Source organism: Myripristis murdjan, chromosome 13 (genome assembly GCF_902150065.1).
Source record: "Myripristis murdjan chromosome 13, fMyrMur1.1, whole genome shotgun sequence".
In the NCBI taxonomy this organism is placed as follows: Eukaryota; Metazoa; Chordata; class Actinopteri; order Holocentriformes; family Holocentridae; genus Myripristis; species Myripristis murdjan.
In genome coordinates, this window is record NC_043992.1 from 10,479,240 (window position 1) to 10,498,981 (window position 19,742).

The window sequence follows — 19,742 nt, forward strand, 5'->3', positions numbered from 1 at the left end:
GTTTGTTTTGTTTTGTTTTGTTTTTTTTTATCACACTCCTGACGACAATCACAAGCAAGTCGTTCAAATTCACTTTGAGCTTTTTAACGTTTCCAAAGCTCTGCTGTGTCGGCCGAGCGCTGTAGGTTTTTTTTTTTTTTTTTTTGTCTTTTATCTTGAGGATCTGTGCGATTCCCACAATGCCACGGGAAGCAGATCTACGTTTGGGCCGTAATATCAACAACATTTATCTCCACTCCCAATAAAATCAAAATATGCCTTAAAATAAAAGACAAAAAAATCAATTCAAGTTCACCGTGGCAATATAAAAAATCAGCAAAGGTGAAAAAAAAAAAACACAATTTGAAACTGAATCAATTTCATTTGCCATGGTACCTCTTTACAACAAGACTACCACTGTAAAGGCTTTATGAATGGTTTATAATTAGGTTGTAAACGCTTTATAAATCATTAATAATCAGTTAATAAACAGTTATAACGCAAATTTGGCAAGAACAAGTTTCTGCCACACTACATCTATTCTGTTAACCTTCAGATCTTTCTATTTGGTTAGCTGACTTTACTTGATCTTGCCAAATAGTGAGCCTGAATCATCTTCTGAAAACTATGTTATTACTTGTTTATTAATGATTTATAAAGTGTTTACAAGCTAATTATAAAACATTCATAAAGCCTTTATAGGGGCAGTCTTAGGGTCAACCTGAAGATATTGTGGTGATTTTAGTTATGATGAAATTTAGCACATATGTAAAGGAAAATGTTCATATTTTAGCCCCCGTTGTGCCGCAGCCGCCTGTCACTCTGGGAACCCTGGGGGGAAATTTAACTGCTGCTCATTTAGTTTTGAATGAAGCGACTACACTTAGCAAGGAGGTAACAGTGCTGAGAGTAAAGCCTATAGGATTACAATCGACACTCTTATATCTTCTCTAATTGGGACAGCTTCTAGTGAATCAAATGATGGTTAAACAGGCCTCATGTTGCTGGGAACCCATTCAAGGACCCCTGAAGGCCCCTGGAGGCCCTGCTTTGAGAGCCACTGGCACAGAGAGAGCTCAGCCTCTTTCAGACGGTGTCATCAGTGTGCAGGAAAGGCTTGGGCTCGCAGTCAGAGCTCCGCATGTGTCCAGGACGAGAGCTGGAAATCTACTCAGAAACCTGCGAGCGCTCTGATCCCCACTCAGGCCGCTCTCTCCTGTCACATCGGATGCAGATTAGATGTGAATCAAGAGGATGACCGGGGAGGGAGGGTTCTGGATCAGCCTCGGTTTTTAAGTCTTGGCCATATTTAGTAGCACGATTTATCAGTGTCAGTTTTCAAACATGATGTGAGGCTCTTCTTCTTCTGGGCTCCATGTGAACCTGCCAGAGGATAATGACCTCTGCAGGACTGAGGCTGAATCCTGGGGAAGGTTTACCTTGTTTTACAGGCCAACATCAATCTTGATCAGATGAAATTCTAACAGCAAATAGCGTAAAATATACACATAATGTCAATTTGTGTCATTTGAGGGTGAAAATTCATAAATTAAAGGCTTTTCTCTACTTTTTTCTCAACATTGATGGCTGTGGTTGCATGCCACAGACTTGTTATCTAGGCTACCGGGCCTACTTTACATCACACTGACAAAATATATGATGTGATATTATCCATAGCATATAAATGGCAGCTTTGCAGGAATATTACACCAGAGCATCTTGAAAATCGTTTAAAAATTATAGTTTCTGACAGGAGGCTTCAGCTCCTCTGTGTGTGATCGCGGCCGAAATTTGAACAAATTTCCCTCTCTTCAAAATCTTGAAAATAAAAAACAATCGACAATGATTTTTTTTTTTTTTTTTTTTGGCCCAGGCTGTAATCAGAGCATCAGTGAAATTACAGACCCACGTTTTCAAGCCGTTTTTTGTTGAACCTTCGGCTGATGATGAAGTGTGGAGTCTCGCTGCAAAGTAATGAGCGTGTTGCGGAGTGAGCTGCTGTAATGTGGTTACAGTTGAACAGGGCTCTGTGTGTGTGTGTGTGTGTGTGTGTGTGTGTGTGTGTGTGTGTGTGGCCCTCCGCTCCTCACGCACTGACAGCATCATGTGATGGAAGAAGCCAAAGGAGAGGCTCTCTCTCTCTCTTCAATGAATTACAGCAGAGGAGTAAAAAGCTTTTTTCTTTTTTCTTTTTTTTTTACCCTCCGGCCTTCAGGTATGGCTGCTGCTCCTCTCCTGCTCTCTGTAATATGATTCAATGTTCCCGTCGCAGGCAGCTGCAAATTGAATTTCTCGCCGCTGTCAACAGATCTGCAAAATAAAGATGTTTTGGCTGGTTAAAAAAAAGCAGGAAAAAGACGATCCGAAAGTGTCAGAAAATAACCTGACCGGCCTAATTCATCTATTGATGACCCGATGCCTCCTTGTATTTATTTATTTATCTGATTATCTAATTATCCAATTGCCTGTAGACGAGTAGGAGGCTGTTCTGACCTACTGGCATGGGACAAATTATAACAGCTTTCTTGTGTGCAAAATCGTTTTCCCCCACATAGGTATCTTTATTTTATTTTAATTTTAAAAGACTACCTCAATCGATTTTAAGTGTAATTTAAGGACACAACAGGAAGGCGATCCCAAAAGCGCCCAATACGAGATCTTTTTAAAAATATATACACACTCAGTGGCCACTTTATTAGGTCCACCTGCACAATCTAATCCAAATCCAATCCAACTGTTGTGCATTAAAGTTTCCTTTCCTGCTGCCTGTAATGCTCAGGTTGTCTTGTTGTCACAGTAATAGAGGTGTTCATTCACTTCTATGTTCGGCATTGAGCTCATAGTTAGTGCTGCTGTTGTACAGGACTGCATTTTACTGAGAGCTGTTTCCAATATTCTGTCCCCCCATTATTGTATATAAATAGGGAGGACAAAAAATTAGAAACACCTCTCAATATAATGTAGTCCAGTGCAAGACCTCTGCAAACTACAACCTCAATAATAAACACAGAATTAAATTGACACATTCTCCACAATGTCAACAAAAACTGAACATTATAAACTTTGTTAAAAGGTAGAATTTATGGTAGAGCTGCTGATCTGAACTGCATTAGACTGGACAGGTGGAGCTGAGAAAGTGGACACTGAGTGTACATATACATATAATGCTATGCTGTATAATTTGTGTTTCTTTTTTTTAGGGCGTGAAGCGGAGAGAAAGAAAATGGACGTGCTGTGTAACGAAACGAAGAAATAAATACGTCAAAATGTCATGACATTCATGAATAAACACAGAATAAATGAGAACTACGTGAAAGGCTACTTCTGGGCTACAATGAATAAGTAATCATTTTTCCACGAATGATCACTCACTCGCTTTATTAATTTTAAATAAGAATAATGAGAATAAGAATTAGAATAAGAATAAGAATACGAATAAGAAAGTGGCAAAATGTTGAGAAATTTTCCAAGCCAAAGGCATCACAACCTGTTCCTTCACATCTCTGCTGCAGCCGAAGTCGAAGGTGTTAATAGAAAAAAAAGAAAGAAAAAAAAAAAAGCTATTGCCATACCTTGTTAGTGGCTCATAATCACACTGCGCGCGCGTGCTGCAATAAACGCCTTATCAGCTTTGAATGCACCCGTCAGCCTTTTATAATAATTATTATTATTACTATTAGCCTTTTAGTCCATATTCATGACTCGCAGCAAATATCCACCAGCCTGGCAAATCCCCTGAAACAAATCCGGTTAGAAAACTTTTTTTTTTTTTTTTTTTTTTTTCAAATATCATTTACAGAAAATTAACTTGATAATTTAATAGATCCAAAATTTAAAAATTAGTTATGGAATAAAACGCATTTTCTTTGATTCACAAACTTGAAACAGCTAGAAAAATCATGCTCTAAATATGATGTTTTGATTTTTTATTTTTTTTTAACACTCGTGTTGTTGGAGCCACGGGGGCCTAACAGGGGCCCGTGGATTCCGGACAGGCCGTGGTACCGGCAGCCAAGATGCTCAAAGGCACAAGGGAGGGAAGAAGGGAGAGGGGGAGGGGGGGCTGTCAGCTCCCAGCGGAGCAGCGGAGCAGGAGGGGAAATATTTATTAATGCAAACCGTGATGATGTAGGGGGGGAGGGAGTTGGACGGTAATGACACTCTTGAATGTTATTAGGGGATAATTGGAGGCCCTCATCACGGTAAGTGAAGGAGTCAGTGGGGTTTGTCAGCGCTATTATCACTGGACACACACAAAGTTTTGTTGTGCGTCATGGACTCTCCCTGGTAACAGCCATAAAAACACAGATATTACCCCCGAGTGGTTGTCGGAGCCGAGGTTCGGGGGCTTCTTGAGTGGGATCTGCACCTCCTGGAACATGAGGAGTTAAAATTCACTGTCATTTAATTCACTAGAAATCATCTCCCTGAATCATCCCACACTGTCATCTCCCCAGTTAAAGTTTAATCAGCAAGGATTGAAATCTTCCCTCCCTGACACCGAGTCAGGCCAAACGGGGCTCCACATGTGTCTGTCTGAGGGCCCGTGGCATGTGAACGTGAGGCCCTGCACTGGTGCATGTGGATGTGACCACCGTGTCACTCCGCTCTGGCTCCCCAGGGGGGCTCTATAGCGCCCCCACCTGGTGGCCTACCTGCCACTCAGACGCACCTTCAGTGCACAGGAAGAGGCACGGGTGTCCTGCACGGTGTGAATGAAAGACTGATGATGATGACGATGGTGATGATGAGGGGGAAAGATGAGCGTCTGTTTACCAGCAAGACAGACTGCCCCTGGTTGCCCCCCTCCCCCCAACACACACACACACACACACACACACACACACACACACACACACACACACACACACACACACACACAGCAGATGAAGGCTATGATTCAGTCTGTTTATCAGAACATCATTGTTCATATAACTAATGTCTTGCAGTATAGTGCAGGTTTTCTAGGTGAGTTATGCATGCACGAGAATTACATGTCCTGCATTTTATTAGCTATAATTTGGTTGATATTTTTATTTCATCCTGTTTCATCCTGTGTGTGTGTGTGTGTGTGTGTGTGTGTGTGTGTGTGTGTGTGTGTGTGTGTGTGTGTGTGTGTGTGTGTGTGTGTGTGTGTGGTTAGGTGGGAAAGCCGAGGTGCCATTTTGCTTTTTCCAACCGGCAAGAAGTGATTTGTTTCATTTAGCAGAATGGACAGTAGAGGAAGAGGAGAAAATGAGGGGAGGAAGAGGTGAAAAAGAAAGGCTGATCGAGGAGAGGAGACGGGGGACAGAGGAGGAAGGAGGAGGAGAGGAGGAGAAAGGGAGAAGGAGAAGAAGGAGGAGGAGAGGGCCGCTGGTCGCTGGGTTTCCATGTGACAAGGGGAAATATGAGGGACTTTGACAGGTCTTAAACGGTCTGGCGCCAAGGCCTCAGTCTAGCCGCTAAATATAGCTGGAGAGATGATGCAGAGATGGGAGGAGAAGATGGAGAGATGAAAGGAGGAAAGGAACAATGTCGGGGGAGGAAGAAAAGAACAATACTCGATTATAGAGGAATATGGCGCAAAACTGTCCGGTTATGTTGTAATTAGAGCGTCTTTTTTGGCCCGGATCACTGACACAGGGGCCAAATGACCCGGATGGACGGACTTTTTTTTTTTTTTTTTTTTACGTACGTTTTCACATTGCGCATATTGTATTGAGCGGACGGGCCAAGGGCACAGGCTTCAGTAGCAGCTCACAGCTCCGCTTTATTAACTTTAAATGCAGGGTGACGCAGGGGCGACAATTCACTAAACTCCTGCATCTATCTGCCAGCAAAACTCCCAAACCCGCTCATATGGCGCACACTGCTGCGGATTATTTCTGCAAGGTGATAAATTATCAGACGCAGGAGCTGACAAGATAACACTTGGTCATTAAAATAAATTATCAAACCAAACAAAAGGAAACATTGACCTTATCATGCTCCATTACATGATTTTTTTTTAAATTATTATTATTATTATTATTATTATTTTTTAGATTTTTGACCATTTTTGCCAAATATTTCCTGTTCATTACAATGATAAAACTAGTCAAACGTCTAAGGTGTGGTTGGTGCCACACCTCGCCGAGCCCAATTGAAGTTGATGCTCGCTCAATGACCCAAACGAAGGCAATGCGCCCGTTTAATGTCTGATATCATTAATCCCCTCCACACACAACATATTTAATCCACGTTAATCTATCAGCACAGCACCCATTCTGTGTGGATTCACCAGCAGCAGCAGTGAACAGTCCTCCTGACTTAATGACTTTTAAATCGTGCGTAATGGAGATTTCTCCTCTGGTTAGATGTGTAACGGTGACGGCACAGAACAAATAAATGGTGACTAATTTGTACAAGCGTTGTTGATACAATTATCCAGTCGAGTATTCCGGGAGAAAACCGTTATCCTCCTCCATATGTTGCTAATCTTTTTCTCCTCAGAAAGCCCCAGCTCCAAAGTCTGACATGAGGCTGAAATCTCCTGCAGGAGGCTCGACCCGCGCTCAGCTCCCACGGCGCTCAGCTCCTCTGTCATTTCATAAATCTATAGGTGCAGCATTCCAAACAAGTCAGCTGTCCGGATAAATTACAGGATTTTTTTCTTTCTGAAAATATTGCACCACAATATCGCCTTAAGGCTTTGTGAAGTCTGAGCACACACAAAAAACGCTTTATGATTTTACAGTGTAAATTAATGCTTAGCTGATGTGCACCGACAAACAGTATTTTTTTTTTTTTTTTGGTAACAATAGCAGGATGATCAAAAATAGACTTTTCCACACAGCCATTGAACAGTGACTCTTTTGTAATTGGTGTTAATGCGCGCTGGCTATTGTGTAAAGGTAGTTATCAGTCCAATGGCTCATTGTGTGTTTCCTTGGCTTGCATGAAACGGGTTGGCTCTATGAAACGGGACTTCAGGTCCAGTCCTGTTGGCCTACTGACCCTTGACGCACGGCCGCTGCGCGCTGTATCAGTGTGGTGGGAGCCAAGCAACAAGTGTGTAATACACTAGAGATGTGCGAACATTTCATGCTCTTAAATCACATGTCTTTTCCACATCCTGTTGCCAGCACATGCAACGCAGGTCGCTGGAACTGTCAGTAGTGAATTTTTTTGAATCGCATTTTAACCTACAAATTATTTTTGTCCTTTGTCTTGATACTATTTGTTGTTGACTGGTTGTGTTTTATCATGCCAAACTGCTCTGTTTTATTGCAAATCGCATTTTGTCTTTTTTTATATGTCAGTGAACAGTTTTTTTGTGTTAGTAAAGAGGTTTTGCAGATTAGTAAATAGGTTTGCACGCTTGTCAGCGGAAGCCACAGAGACGCAGGGGTTAATAGGAAATGCGCAGTTGTCTCTGACAGTCTCATTCAGAGGGATTATCACTTTTTGTTTCAGTTTCTGTCGAAGTGACGCCTGTGGGCCCACATCAAGGTCCGTCCCGCCGGATAAAAGCGGCTGTTTATCCAAATTCACATTTGACACCGAGTCATGACCGAGGCAGAAAAGTGGAGCTGAGCCGCAGATTTGGCTGCTGCGGAGGACTTGGAGGGGCTGGAGGGGGCAACCAGAGCACTTCAGGGTAAATATAAAGAGACAAGAGATAGTTCTTATTGTGGTGCATCAGCCGACTGGCGCCGACCGGCTCTTTAACAAACTGAGTCCAAGTTAATCAAGGGCCCCAGCGATGGATTTCTAAAGGAGCCCAGCAGACCGGAGTCTAGATAGTGGGCCCCCCCGTGGCTCCAGAGTCCCGCACTGTCCGTGGTTTGACAAAATACAACCTGTCGGAGATTACACTACCATGGCCAGCCCTCACTTCTACTACTGTGCACTAAATCATCTCATCGCACTGCCAATTTGATGTGAAAAGAAACGTGTAAAAATAAGAAGTGAGCATTCAGAGGGACGTCAAACAGCTCAGCGAATTTGCAAAATGGACGCAAAATGCATCGGAACAAATAATTAGCGTGTGTTAATTGGCCTAGGAGAGAAAATGAAATTCTGAAGATAATGCAGAGTGTGTTAAATGCGGTTAGTGTGAAAGCAGCTTCGTTGGTTTTAGCGCACAGCCAAACAAGGAAGGGTTTGCATTTTTAAGATGCATCGAAGTGAGCACTCACCGCTTTCTTTCTTCCCTGATATTTCTCTCAAATTTCATTCATCTGGTTTCTTTTCCTCTTTTTTCTTCCACGCAGCATCTGGGTTTGTCTTTTCCAGCCATGTCGCTTTATTATGCTGCTGCTGCGGCTGCTGCCTTCCCGTCAGGTCGATCAGTAAAACGCACAGATAAATGGCTTTAGCCTAGGGTGTATATGAGGTTTAATTCACAACACACACTCACACAGCCAACACAGCCTTGCTTATACGGCGTGCGGCAAATCCAGTCTAAGCGTCAAAACAGTCGATAAGATTCAATAATTACAAGGCTGTTGTTCTAGAAAACGACAGAGAGCAGAAAATTCTCTTAAATAAATTTCTCCAAAATGTGGAGCGCAAGCTGCGAGTCTTGTGTTTACTGTTGTGAGTTGCTCTAGTCACAAAAAAGGCAGTGGTAAACGTGAACTAACGCTATTCCTCTGTATAAAGGTGAGTATTCAGATAGTGAGTCTGTGGACAGGTTGGTTTCTCCGCAGGCGACATTGTTAAAAACGCAAGCCGAGAGAGGTGATGTCTCCACCGGCCAAGAACTGAAGGCTGACCCGGTGTTTGGCTTGGAAATGGGGGTGGGATTTCCCGATCTTTCCTGTCATTGGTTAATATTTTATTCTGTTGACATGTTTTCTTACTGCTAATGCTTCCGACACCTTCTTGTCCCCCCCTCCTCTCCTAGAGTCTGGCCGGAGCTGTCAGAACCACGCCTATAGGGGCCCACAATTGGTCCAGAAAGCGTAAAATCAGCAATCAAAGGGGCTTGGTTCATTAGTGTTGGGATGGAGGCAGGAAGGACATGTGAGATAGTCACAGATCTGCAGTGAACGGAGCCACATCTCTCCAGTCAGTGTGGGATGACTGAAGCAGCCTGCCCAGGGAAGCAGCTTATTTCTCTGAGAGCCAGACAGCGCAGCCTGGCTCTGTCCTCCCGGCGCCGCTTCCACTGAAGGACTCGCTGGAGAAACCAAAGGAAGATCAGCAACTCTTGGGCTATTTTTCTTCACCCTGATAACGCGATTCGTGTTTGGCACCGCCACTGTAAAAATATCTTCTGCTTTACAGAAATTAAGTGCTCGCGAAGCGCCGGACCTACACTGGCTCTAGGTGGGGGGAAATACCACTGAACATCCATTATTTCACTACGGTTTTTGTGGATGCACCGATGAGAGATCCAGTTTTTACAGGGACTGCCATGGCTTATCACCCTTTCCACGCTCACCGGCCGACCGACTTCCCCATGTCCGCCTTCCTAGCGGCCGCTCAGCCCTCCTTCTTCCCGACGCTCAGCCTTCCTCCCGGGGCGCTCACCAAGCCTATCCCGGACCATGGCCTGGCCGGGGCGGCGGAGGCTGGGCTCCACCCGGCCCTTAGCCACCATCAGGCGGCTCATCTCCGCAGCCTGAAGAGCCTGGAGCCGGAGGAAGAGGTGGACGACGACCCGAAAGTCACACTGGAAGCCAAGGATCTTTGGGACCAGTTTCATAAACTAGGCACGGAGATGGTTATTACCAAGTCCGGAAGGTAAGATTTTCGCGTAACTTTATTTCGCTTTGTAAATACGGATATGCTGACATTAAAATGCCCAGTACATGTAGATGCAGTGAGAGAGCGACAGGCTTTATATTTCGAGCGGCTAAAATACCAAATATTCGCATTTTAAATGGCAGCCTGTGTTTAAGGCCCAGGCTTTCTCGGTGGTTAGATATTTCCCCGCTGTGTGGTTTAGAAAGAATAAAAATAGAAAAGTCGACTAAACGAGGCAATGGGAAGGAAAATAGGATCTAAACACACTGGGAATTAATTATTCCCTTATTTTGCTTCTGCAAAATGCGACTTTGAATCTCATAACCGACGTCAAAAACTAGTGTCTTTTATTAAGATTAGGAAACCAGTTTTTTAAAATACATTTTTGGAAATAATTGGCCTCTGCTTTTAGAGTAACTTAGTATATATTTGGGGTATTTTGAAGAAAATGTACCCTTATGTTTTACTATTAAGTTGTTTGCTCCAAACTGCTTTCTATTAAGGCAAGCAGAGCTTCTGGATTTTGTAAACAGGCTGTCACTTCAAAAAGCTGGGACATGAAGTGATATGGTCATAAATATATTGCTCAGCCTTTACAGTGTAGACTTGGACAACACACACACACGCTCACACACTTACACAGAGAAAGAGAGAGAGATAGAGAGAGAGAGAGCGAGAGAGACAGACAGAGGGAAAGAGACACCATAGACACACACACACTAGTTTTCCTGTAGGACTAGTATTTGCTGTGTAATAGTGTTTTCGCCTAATTGCGTGAAGCATTTCAATGGCAGAGTCTCTTTCTGGAGAATAATATCTGACAATCACAATATTTCCACTTGTCAAGAGTGTCTGTTTTCTGCCCCGGACGTCCGTGTCGCGTTGAGTGACCCCCTTTGTCAGATTTGTTCTTGCATGCAAGTCTTGCATGATAATCTAATGTCATGTTTTGATGAATCACGGCGCCTTCTAATTCCCTGCGCATTTCCATCTCTCGCAGGAGAATGTTCCCGCCGTTCAAAGTGAGAATAAACGGGCTGGATAAAAAAGCCAAATACATCCTGCTGATGGACATCGTGGCTGCGGATGACTGCCGCTACAAGTTCCACAACTCCCGCTGGATGGTGGCGGGGAAGGCCGACCCGGAGATGCCCAAGAGGATGTACATCCACCCGGACAGCCCGGCCACCGGGGAGCAGTGGATGGCCAAGCCTGTTGCTTTCCATAAACTCAAGTTGACTAACAACATCTCGGACAAGCACGGATTTGTAAGTACTGCAGAAAGCTACACCGGGTTTCTCTCTAAAGTGTTACAGCCTTTGAGTGTTTTTCCTCCATTTCTTCTTTTTTTCTAGTCGTTTTTACGGAGCAGCTGAGGCCTCCCTCCCTTTTTACATGCTGAGGTGTTGTAACCGACAGGAGAGGGCTGTATTTTATGTGTTGTCATGTTTTTTAAGATCGTATTAAACTTTAATGATCCCTGCGGAGAAATGGAGCTGTTGCAGCATAAAAATATTGATTAGATACAGATCAGAAAAACAAAAATATAAATAAGAACGGCGCGAATGGGTGTGTGAAGGAGGGGGTTTACATAAACGCATACAATTCCATCACTAAAACATGTAAAATAAACTAATTTATAAAAAACACAATAAAAGTAGCTCTTTGCCCAGACAAATTAATTCGAAGGCGCCTCTTGTGCGCTATGCAAATCGACCCAAAATATGGAAGTGTCAAGTATGAGATCAGTCGTTTTAATACATGATCCTGTTATTTACTCTCAAAGAGTTTGCGGCCAAAGCTGTTGACACTTTGTCGCCACTTGACTTGCCACCGCTGCTGACAAACATGGAGCTTCCTCAGCTCGACTTATGTTTCCAAGAATATTATCAACCTTGCATGCACCTCCGCAGGCTCTGCAGCGTTTTTCTGGAGCTCTGCGTCCGAGGCCGCCCTCCGGCTTTTTGTGGCACGGTGGCAAATAGGAAAAAAAGAGGAAGAACAAGAAGAAGAGAGAGAGAGAGAAAAAAAAAAAAAAAACGAGCATCACATTTGAGCTGAGTGTTGTTTGCACGGCTTTGGGATTAAATGGAGGAGTCTATCATCAAATCGGGTCAGAGAGAAATGACGTGAAATGGGCTTGGATAACCGAGTAGCGTCTCTGATATCAACATCCAGCCTGTAATCTAATCGTATGGTAGGCCTATAGTGCTGTATAGAATAGTATAGTATAGTATAGTATAGTATAGTATAGTGTGATGTTGTTTTGTATAGTAGCCTATTGTTTTTATTATAGTCTATAGTAGCCTATAGTTTGTGCGCTCCAGGGCCTGTTCGTGCTTTACAATATTTCCTCTGTATTTTACCACATATTTTGTAATATTATACCAGTGTGTATGGATATAATCGGCTCAGGAGAAAAATGATAAATGCCTGAGAAAGTCATCATAACTGGCAGAGAGCGTCCATTTCCAAGCAAACAAATCCAGCATTTGTAATTTGAAAGACACGCTTTTTTGTGTGGGTTATCCTTATTATTATTGTTGTTGGTGTTGTTGATGATGATGATAATGATGATGATGTCATAACAATAATAATAATAATAATAATAATAGTTATTATTATTATTATTATTATTATTATTATTATTAAGTTGGGAAGTCTTGATCTTGGATTTATAAATTTGTATTTGGATTAATTAAAATGAGGAGTTGGCGTATTCATGCTCTTTTAATGTGATTTGAGCAGGTGTTGTTTAAAAAAAAAAAAAAAAAAAAAAAAAAAACATTTGTGGGTCAATATTTCAAAAAGATTTTAAAGAAGGCTTGTGCAGCAGCTTCGCCAGCTGGTGTGTCAGATCCTTGATGCTCAGTGTATCAGAAGCCTTCTATTGTTATGTTGCTGAAAAGTTATTCATTTCTTGTCGTGCTTGGTGGAATTGAACGCGTTTTTCTACGCCTTAGCAGAGGAGACAGTTGTAGTAGAAAGTGGATCAAATCAAAGTTGGAGGTGCCACAAGCCGCCGAGTGCTTCTATCAGTCCTCATACAACATGTGTGGGCTAGTCAGGTTTTCTCTTTGCCCCGCGGTAATTACAGACAAGTCTGGGTTACACAGTAATTATAACAGCATCAATAACAATGCGCTGGGATGTGTGCGCCTTAAGATAGACCGCCTGGTGTCATATCTTAGTGTGAAGAAAAACACACTAAGATATGACAGAAAGAGGCATTCTCGTGATATTTATTCCATCGTGGTGTTTTTTGTCCTCTGCTGCAGACCATCCTGAACTCCATGCACAAGTACCAGCCCAGGTTCCACATAGTGAGAGCCAACGACATCCTGAAGCTACCTTACAGCACCTTCAGGACCTACGTCTTCCCGGAGACGGACTTTGTGGCCGTGACAGCCTATCAAAACGACAAGGTGAGCCACTGTCCATGCATCCTGCACGGCTCTTTTTTTTTTTTTTTTTTTTTTTTTAATATGGCTGCATAATAAATGCATCCCCCCTCCAACCCCCCCACACCCTGTTAATCTGATTTTGTAGGTCGCCTAATTTCCCTTACAGAGGACTCCCATGTTCCACTCTATGATTTTCCCCCCAATGCTGTTTTGCCTGATCTTGTGGATGGATTAGAGGAAGCTGCTGGCATTTCTGGTTATGAATTAGAATTTGCAGCCAAGCCGATGCGGTGGTATTGGCTTAATGAGAGAGCTATCTGTGATTTCCGCACCATGGAGATGTCCTATTACCTCCCCAGTGCTGAGTAGAAATGAATGCATTAGGCGGAGAAAAGGAAGGCTGGAGGCTGTGTTGTGCTCTTGTTGTGGTCAGCCAGTGACAGACATGGCTCATCTTCCTTTTTTCTTGTACAAATTAGACTGGCAGCCTCCGTCTTGGGAAATGAAGGAATATTATTTGAAAAAATAGTAATAATAAAAACTGCCTGTTTGAGTGTAGACAGCAGTTCCTACATTTGATGGCGGCTTCCTCCCTACACACACACACACACACACACACACACACACACACACACACACACACACACACACACATACACACACATCTTCCATGGAGGTAACTGGGGTGTCTGTCAGTGTGTGTGTATGTGTGTGTGTGTGTGTGTGTGTGTGTGTTGGGGGGGGGGGGTCTTGTTGTAATCGTAAAAGTTTATGGCAGAGTCACCATCGATTAGAAGGCATTTAAAAGGCCGGTCAGCCTGCAGCCAGACAGGACAGATGCTGCAAGGCATGCCGGGAGCTGGGCGAGCCGCCTTCTCTCTGGTCAATTTGGCAAATTCCTGAAGAGCCTCCGCGCAAGGTGAGGAGGGCCAGCAGGGGCCTCCAAGGAGGCTGAACAGGCCCCGGTAGGGTAGCCACAGGCCTGCCCGGCTCCTTGCCTGGTGCCTTGGCGGCGGGAGCTTTTTTCATAATAGGACACTTGCATGAACCAGCTTTGATCCAAACCGCATTATTAATTATTGATATGATAGTCATCTGTTCAAGTAGTGCTCCCTCTGCCTTTTTTTTCGGGTAAAGAAGGTTTGTGTGGCCCCGTAGAGGAATATTTCGTGGCAGAATTTCCCTCCAGGGGCCTATGAGAATAACGTCCATCATTACGCCTCTATTAATAATGCAAATCCAAGGCCTACCGTGGCTTCTGTCCAGCACACTGCTTTCTGCTGTGTTTGCGCGTGTGTGTGTGTGTGTGTGTGTGTGTGTGTGTGTGTGTGTGTGTGTGTGTGTGTGTGTGTGTGTGTGTGTGTGTGTGTGTGTGTGCGTGCGTTTAACGAAACGCCAGCGCATGCTGCTCGCCAGGTCCCCACAATCAACCGGGCTCAAATGTGGGTCAGGTCAAGAGAGCGGGATCTACGATGATAACAGAATTAACTTTTTTTTTTTTTTTTTTTTTTTTGGTCACAAGCATCCTCAAATTCCTGTCGTTTTATTCCCTGCAGATAACGCAACTGAAGATTGACAACAACCCGTTTGCCAAAGGATTCAGAGACACCGGGAATGGAAGGAGGGAGAAAAGGTATCAAACTACCGAGCAACACCTTGCAAAGCACTGACAGGGCCTGTGCGCTGCAGCCTGCAGGGTCATGCTGCCACTGTCTGGACACCGCGCAAAGCGCCGGCTAACCTGCTGTTGTTGCTGTTGGTGTTATTGTTATTGTTATTGTTATTACAATTCTGATTGTCATTGTTTGGCAGGAAGCAGCTGACCCTTCCGTCGCTGCGGATGTATGAGGACCAGTGCAAGGCGGACCGGGAGGGCGCCGACTCTGACGCCTCGTCCAGTGAGCCTCCAGCCGGCAGAGACGCTGTCCACTCCCCGCTGGGAGCTGGGACCAGCCCGCTGAGGTTCAACAGGCCCAGTCGAGGTTATAAACACTTTTTTTTTTTTTTAATTGAATGTATTTTTTCATTTTTTATATATATATTTTTTTATTTTCAGGCCAAGAGATATGATAAAATATGGGTGGCGTATCCTCAAACTATTTATACAAATATAGGCTATGGCTCTATAGTCTCGAATATAAGGATTTAATAATCAATTTAAAGCAGTCCAGCAGAAGTACTGGTGCATTTAAATAAATGAGTGAGTAAATGAATATAGTCTATGCATAAATAAATAAAGCGCGACCTGCAGTTGGTGATCATTATAATGCAAAAGAATCACAGATACGTCGATAAATAAATTGTATTTCAAAATTATAATTATTTCTAATTAATATATTCTTTCTCCTCCTTAAATGGGTTTCTCTTTAACGTAAAGTACATCAGGTTCCTAGCACTACAATGTTGGATATTAATAATTTATGCTATACATATTTACATCAGGCTAAAATTGGGGTAAAGTGGATTCACCATATTATGTCGCTACCTATAAGCTATTGAATTTAAATTTTAAAGGGTTTCTAAAGACAAAAAAAAAGTCTTCAGAGTAACCTTTTACAATTTTTATTTGCTATTTTTTGACATGGAAATCGAGTCGGAGTATAGCGCCACCTGTGGCATTTAAAATCTCCTCTTTGCCAGCTTTACTTCGGTCGATTTCACTAAGAATGAATTCATTTTCTTTTTCATTCTCAAATGGATTAACTGCAGAGGTTTAGGACACAAAAGCTGACATTGTCTGGCGGCTAAATGCCTGTAACAAATGTGAAGGCCTATGTAAACAGTGACACCGACGTGCATTTTAATTTAAGTGGGGTATGAAATGTGAAATTAAATTCTTTAACGCACAAAAGCAATGTGTGTTTTCCCCCTTAGAAGTTATAAAAAAAAAAATCCCATTCATTTCCCAAAGAAGATTATTATTATTTTCCTTAGGTTTACCTGCTTTTGGAAGTCCCTAAATAGCACTCAGCCATATTATTTTATACATTTCCTGCTCTTTGCTGTTTATTCTGATGTCTGCAAATGCCTTATACAGTTTGACAAATCATATGCGCACTATAGCTTATGTTGTTATAAAATAAATAAATACATAACAGCTCAAAATCAAATACAGGCCACATGTTAATTTTTCTGATGAGGGAACATATGGTCAAAATGTGCAGAGGGTGGATTTGCTTTCTTTGCCATTCCGTGTAGATGACTGGTGTGTATTCCCTCTAAAAGAGCTGGTCAGGGATGAGGTAGCTGTGGACTAGCCTGACATTCTGCTCACCCTTGTTTTTCCGGTGCTAATTCTTTCCTTCTAGATGACAAAACCTGCACTGACAGCGAGCAGGAGCTGGAGCATCACGACGAGCGCTGCACCGGCTCCAACAGCCCCGGACCCGAACCCCTGTCCCCCTACAGCTCCAGATGTGAGGAGCGAATCAGGGACAGGCCGAGCGCGGAAAAGAAGGACGACTCCATATTCAGTATAAGGAATCTGGAGAAGGACAAAGCAGAGAGCAGGCACAGGAAGGACGCCACGGATAAAAAGGACTCGGAGGCTGGAGGCATCGGCGCCAGCAAGGACGCCTTCTCCCCTCTCATGGTCCAGACCGAGAGTCCCTCTCACTTCAGCCCGGGCCACTTACAAAGCCTGGCTCTGTCTGGCCTTCACAGTCAGCAGTTCTTTAACCCTCTGAACACCGGATCACCGCTGTTGTTTCACCCCGGGCAGTTTGCCATGGCCCCTGGAGCTTTTTCTGCTATGGGCATGGGGCATCTATTGGCCTCTGTATCCGGAGCAAGCGGTTTGGAAAATGGCAGCCTCTCCGCCCAGGGCACGGGAGGAACCCCCAGCCCCTTCCCTTTCCATCTGTCCCAGCACATGCTCGCCTCTCAGGTAAGAAAGCCTACCCAGCCAGAAAATGATTTGATTCGGCTGTACACCTGTAGCACTGACCGGATGTCAGTGGCAAAGGAAAGCCTTAGCTTTGCTTTGAGCAGCTAGAAATGATTAGGTGACAGTTTTCGCTGAGAACACCCTCCTCCAGGCCCTAACTACTATATACATCTCACCTCGTACAACACCAGTATTACTTACTAAGCAACTCTCAGAGCTGCATTTCATTTAGTGCTGAAAATAAGCATATCAGCAATAGTTTACTAATGTTTTCTGCAGATAAATATACAGGACTGTTGTGACAACATCTGAATTTTTTCAAGCGAGTTCATTATGTGGAATAGACTTAAGAAGAAAAAAATGACTTTTACAAAATGGGAAAATATTTGTTGCTTCTAATGGTTCTTTCCCGTATTGGCTGTCAAACAAAATGAAAAGAACTTGTTTTAAATAACTGAAAGCAATTGAAATATTTAGTTCTTGAGCTTGAGTTGGTAATATATACTCCACTAACTGAATCATTTTGCATTTACCTTGCTTAAGCTGGGCTGAAATGAGTGATGTGAATGAATGCAGTGAGAGTGATGAGTGGGATCATGATAGGGATGGAGACGTGATGTCTTGCTCACTCCCAGTTTTTCCTCCTTCATATTGCAGGGTATCCCCATGCCCACGTTTGGAGGTCTTTTCCCGTATCCCTACACCTATATGGCAGCAGCTGCAGCGGCGGCGTCGGCCTCGGCTCTCCCGGCGACCAGCACGTCCAGCCCGCTGTCCAGGAACCCCTTCCTGGGCTCATCCCGGCCTCGGCTTCGCTTCAACCCCTACCAGCTCCCAGTGTCGCTGCCTCAGAGCTCCAGCCTGCTCACCACTGGCCTGCCCAGCGCCCTCAACCCCGGCTCCGAATCTTCGAAACCGGGCAGCAGGGAGACCAGCCCGGCCCCGGAGCACCACAGCAACCACAAGACAGGCTCCGCCGGGAGGGCCAGTTCTCCCAAAGCCTCCATAAAGGACTCGGTGAACGAGCTGCAGAGCATCCAGAGACTGGTGAGCGGTCTGGAGGGCCAGAGGGAGCCCTCCCCGACCACAGACTCTCCCAAGTGATGAAGACTCTCCACCGGGATGAAGGCTCAGCTTCAATACCAGTGGACCTACAGTATAATCCTTTTGTCTTGTACAGCACATTACAGAGACTGGGACTATAGGGTGCGACCGATATGGGTCGGTGAAGGCTGATATTTTTGGAGTGAAGCTGCCGATAAGTCGATATTTTGTGCCGATATTCAGTATCTGTCCATTTGATCATTTTAAAGATTTCCCCCAGAACTTTATCCCTGAGTGGAAAAGCCTCTGAAACAACATGTTAGACCACCGTGGGACACTAAAACTCTCCACTGACACCCAGAGTAAGGAAATTCTTTGTGCTTGTTTTTTTTTTTTTTTTTTTTTTTTTTGGGTTAGCAGCTCTTTAAGGGCAGGGTGACCTACACCACACCATCCGCTCAGTGGAAACTCTGGGATACATTACTGCCTTTAAATGAAGAGTTAATTCACACAAACCTGTCTTGAACAGTTAAATTGATAAAATAATAATTTTTAAAAATGTGTAAAGAAAAGCAAATTTCATTTAAAAATGATTTAGACTATGGGACACTAAAATAATAAATATAATAATAAAGCTATTTGTGTGAAATCTGATCAAAATGTGTCAGGTTGAAATCTTCCCATAGGCAACCAGTGCAGTATTGATCACAATAAACAACATAATCAATCAGACTGCATCATAGCCATCATATCAGACTCTAACTGGGTGTGTTGGCCAATATCGGCTCCATTTATCGGTCAAACCCTGCCAGGAGCCGCAGCTCCCTCAGACTGACTGGCGCTTTGAAAAGTGGAAACCAAAAGTGTGTTTGAGTTTGGTAACTTGAAGCATTATAGCGTCCCGACCTGGTTGAAGGAACATGTTGAGCGTCCACCTGGTGACGTCAGTCCGTCAACACGAGCCCCCTCACACTATCGGGCAGGTGGGAGCGGGCTATAAAGCTACATCCAAAAAAAAAAAAAAAAAAAAAAAAAAAAAAAGTTTTAATAGCTTATATTTCAAAAGGGATGGAAGATGAACGTTCCGTCTGCGATATCAGTGACAAGAACCGCTTATCATTTCTTGCCAGAAAAAATTCTGTTTCTGAACTATTTATGTAATTAAAAAAAAATAAAAAAATAAAATTCTGTAAATAAAGCTAGGATCCAAGAATATGCAATTGGTATTAATTTATTCAAGGCTGTATATTAGCGTGTATATATTTCGAATTTAACTCGTTGCTTTTTTTTCCATTTTCATTTTACATGAACGTATACTGTAAATGAAAGCTATTTAGCGCTTGTTGGGTTTGAAGAAAAAAGAAGAAAAGGAAAGGAAAAAAAAAAACACACCAGAAACTGTGTATGAAGCATCGCTGATTTTTAGGAGAAACGTGTGTGCCATGTTTTAGTCTGCATCCACCGACATCTTACAGAGGAACAGAGAGCTCCACGTGGAAAAACACCTCAGGTTATTTCACTCCAGCCAGGAGACAGTCAAAAAGCAATTCCTCCTCCAATGGACGCATCCATTCATATCTATTCATAAATATATTTAAAGATGAAAGTATCTTGTTTATGCTGGTTGTCCGGGTATTTTTTTTTTTTTTTTTTTTTTTTTTTTTTGATTGTCTCACAATTTCAATAAAAAAATCGTTGTGTTGAAAAGTTGC

At 43.3% G+C, this 19,742-nt stretch overlaps 1 protein-coding gene and 1 long non-coding RNA gene across 2 annotated transcripts; one reads left to right on the forward strand and one right to left on the reverse strand.

The window, feature by feature from the left end:
* Positions 1-1,825: 1,825 nt before the first annotated feature.
* On the reverse strand, positions 1,826-8,736 carry LOC115370140 (uncharacterized). Its single transcript, XR_003929226.1, has 2 exons — positions 8,142-8,736; positions 1,826-2,289 (listed from the first exon to the last, which is right to left on the reverse strand). It is a non-coding gene; the product is annotated as an uncharacterized LOC115370140 (long non-coding RNA).
* On the forward strand, positions 7,522-19,417 carry tbx2b (T-box transcription factor 2b). Its single transcript, XM_030067011.1, has 8 exons — positions 7,522-7,600; positions 8,852-9,693; positions 10,697-10,964; positions 12,975-13,121; positions 14,657-14,733; positions 14,913-15,082; positions 16,409-16,986; positions 17,644-19,417. The coding sequence occupies exons 2-8, from the start codon at positions 9,335-9,337 to the stop codon at positions 18,088-18,090; spliced, it is 2,046 nt and encodes a 681-aa protein (XP_029922871.1). The 5' UTR covers positions 7,522-7,600; positions 8,852-9,334; the 3' UTR covers positions 18,091-19,417.
* The last annotated feature ends 325 nt before the right edge of the window (positions 19,418-19,742 follow it).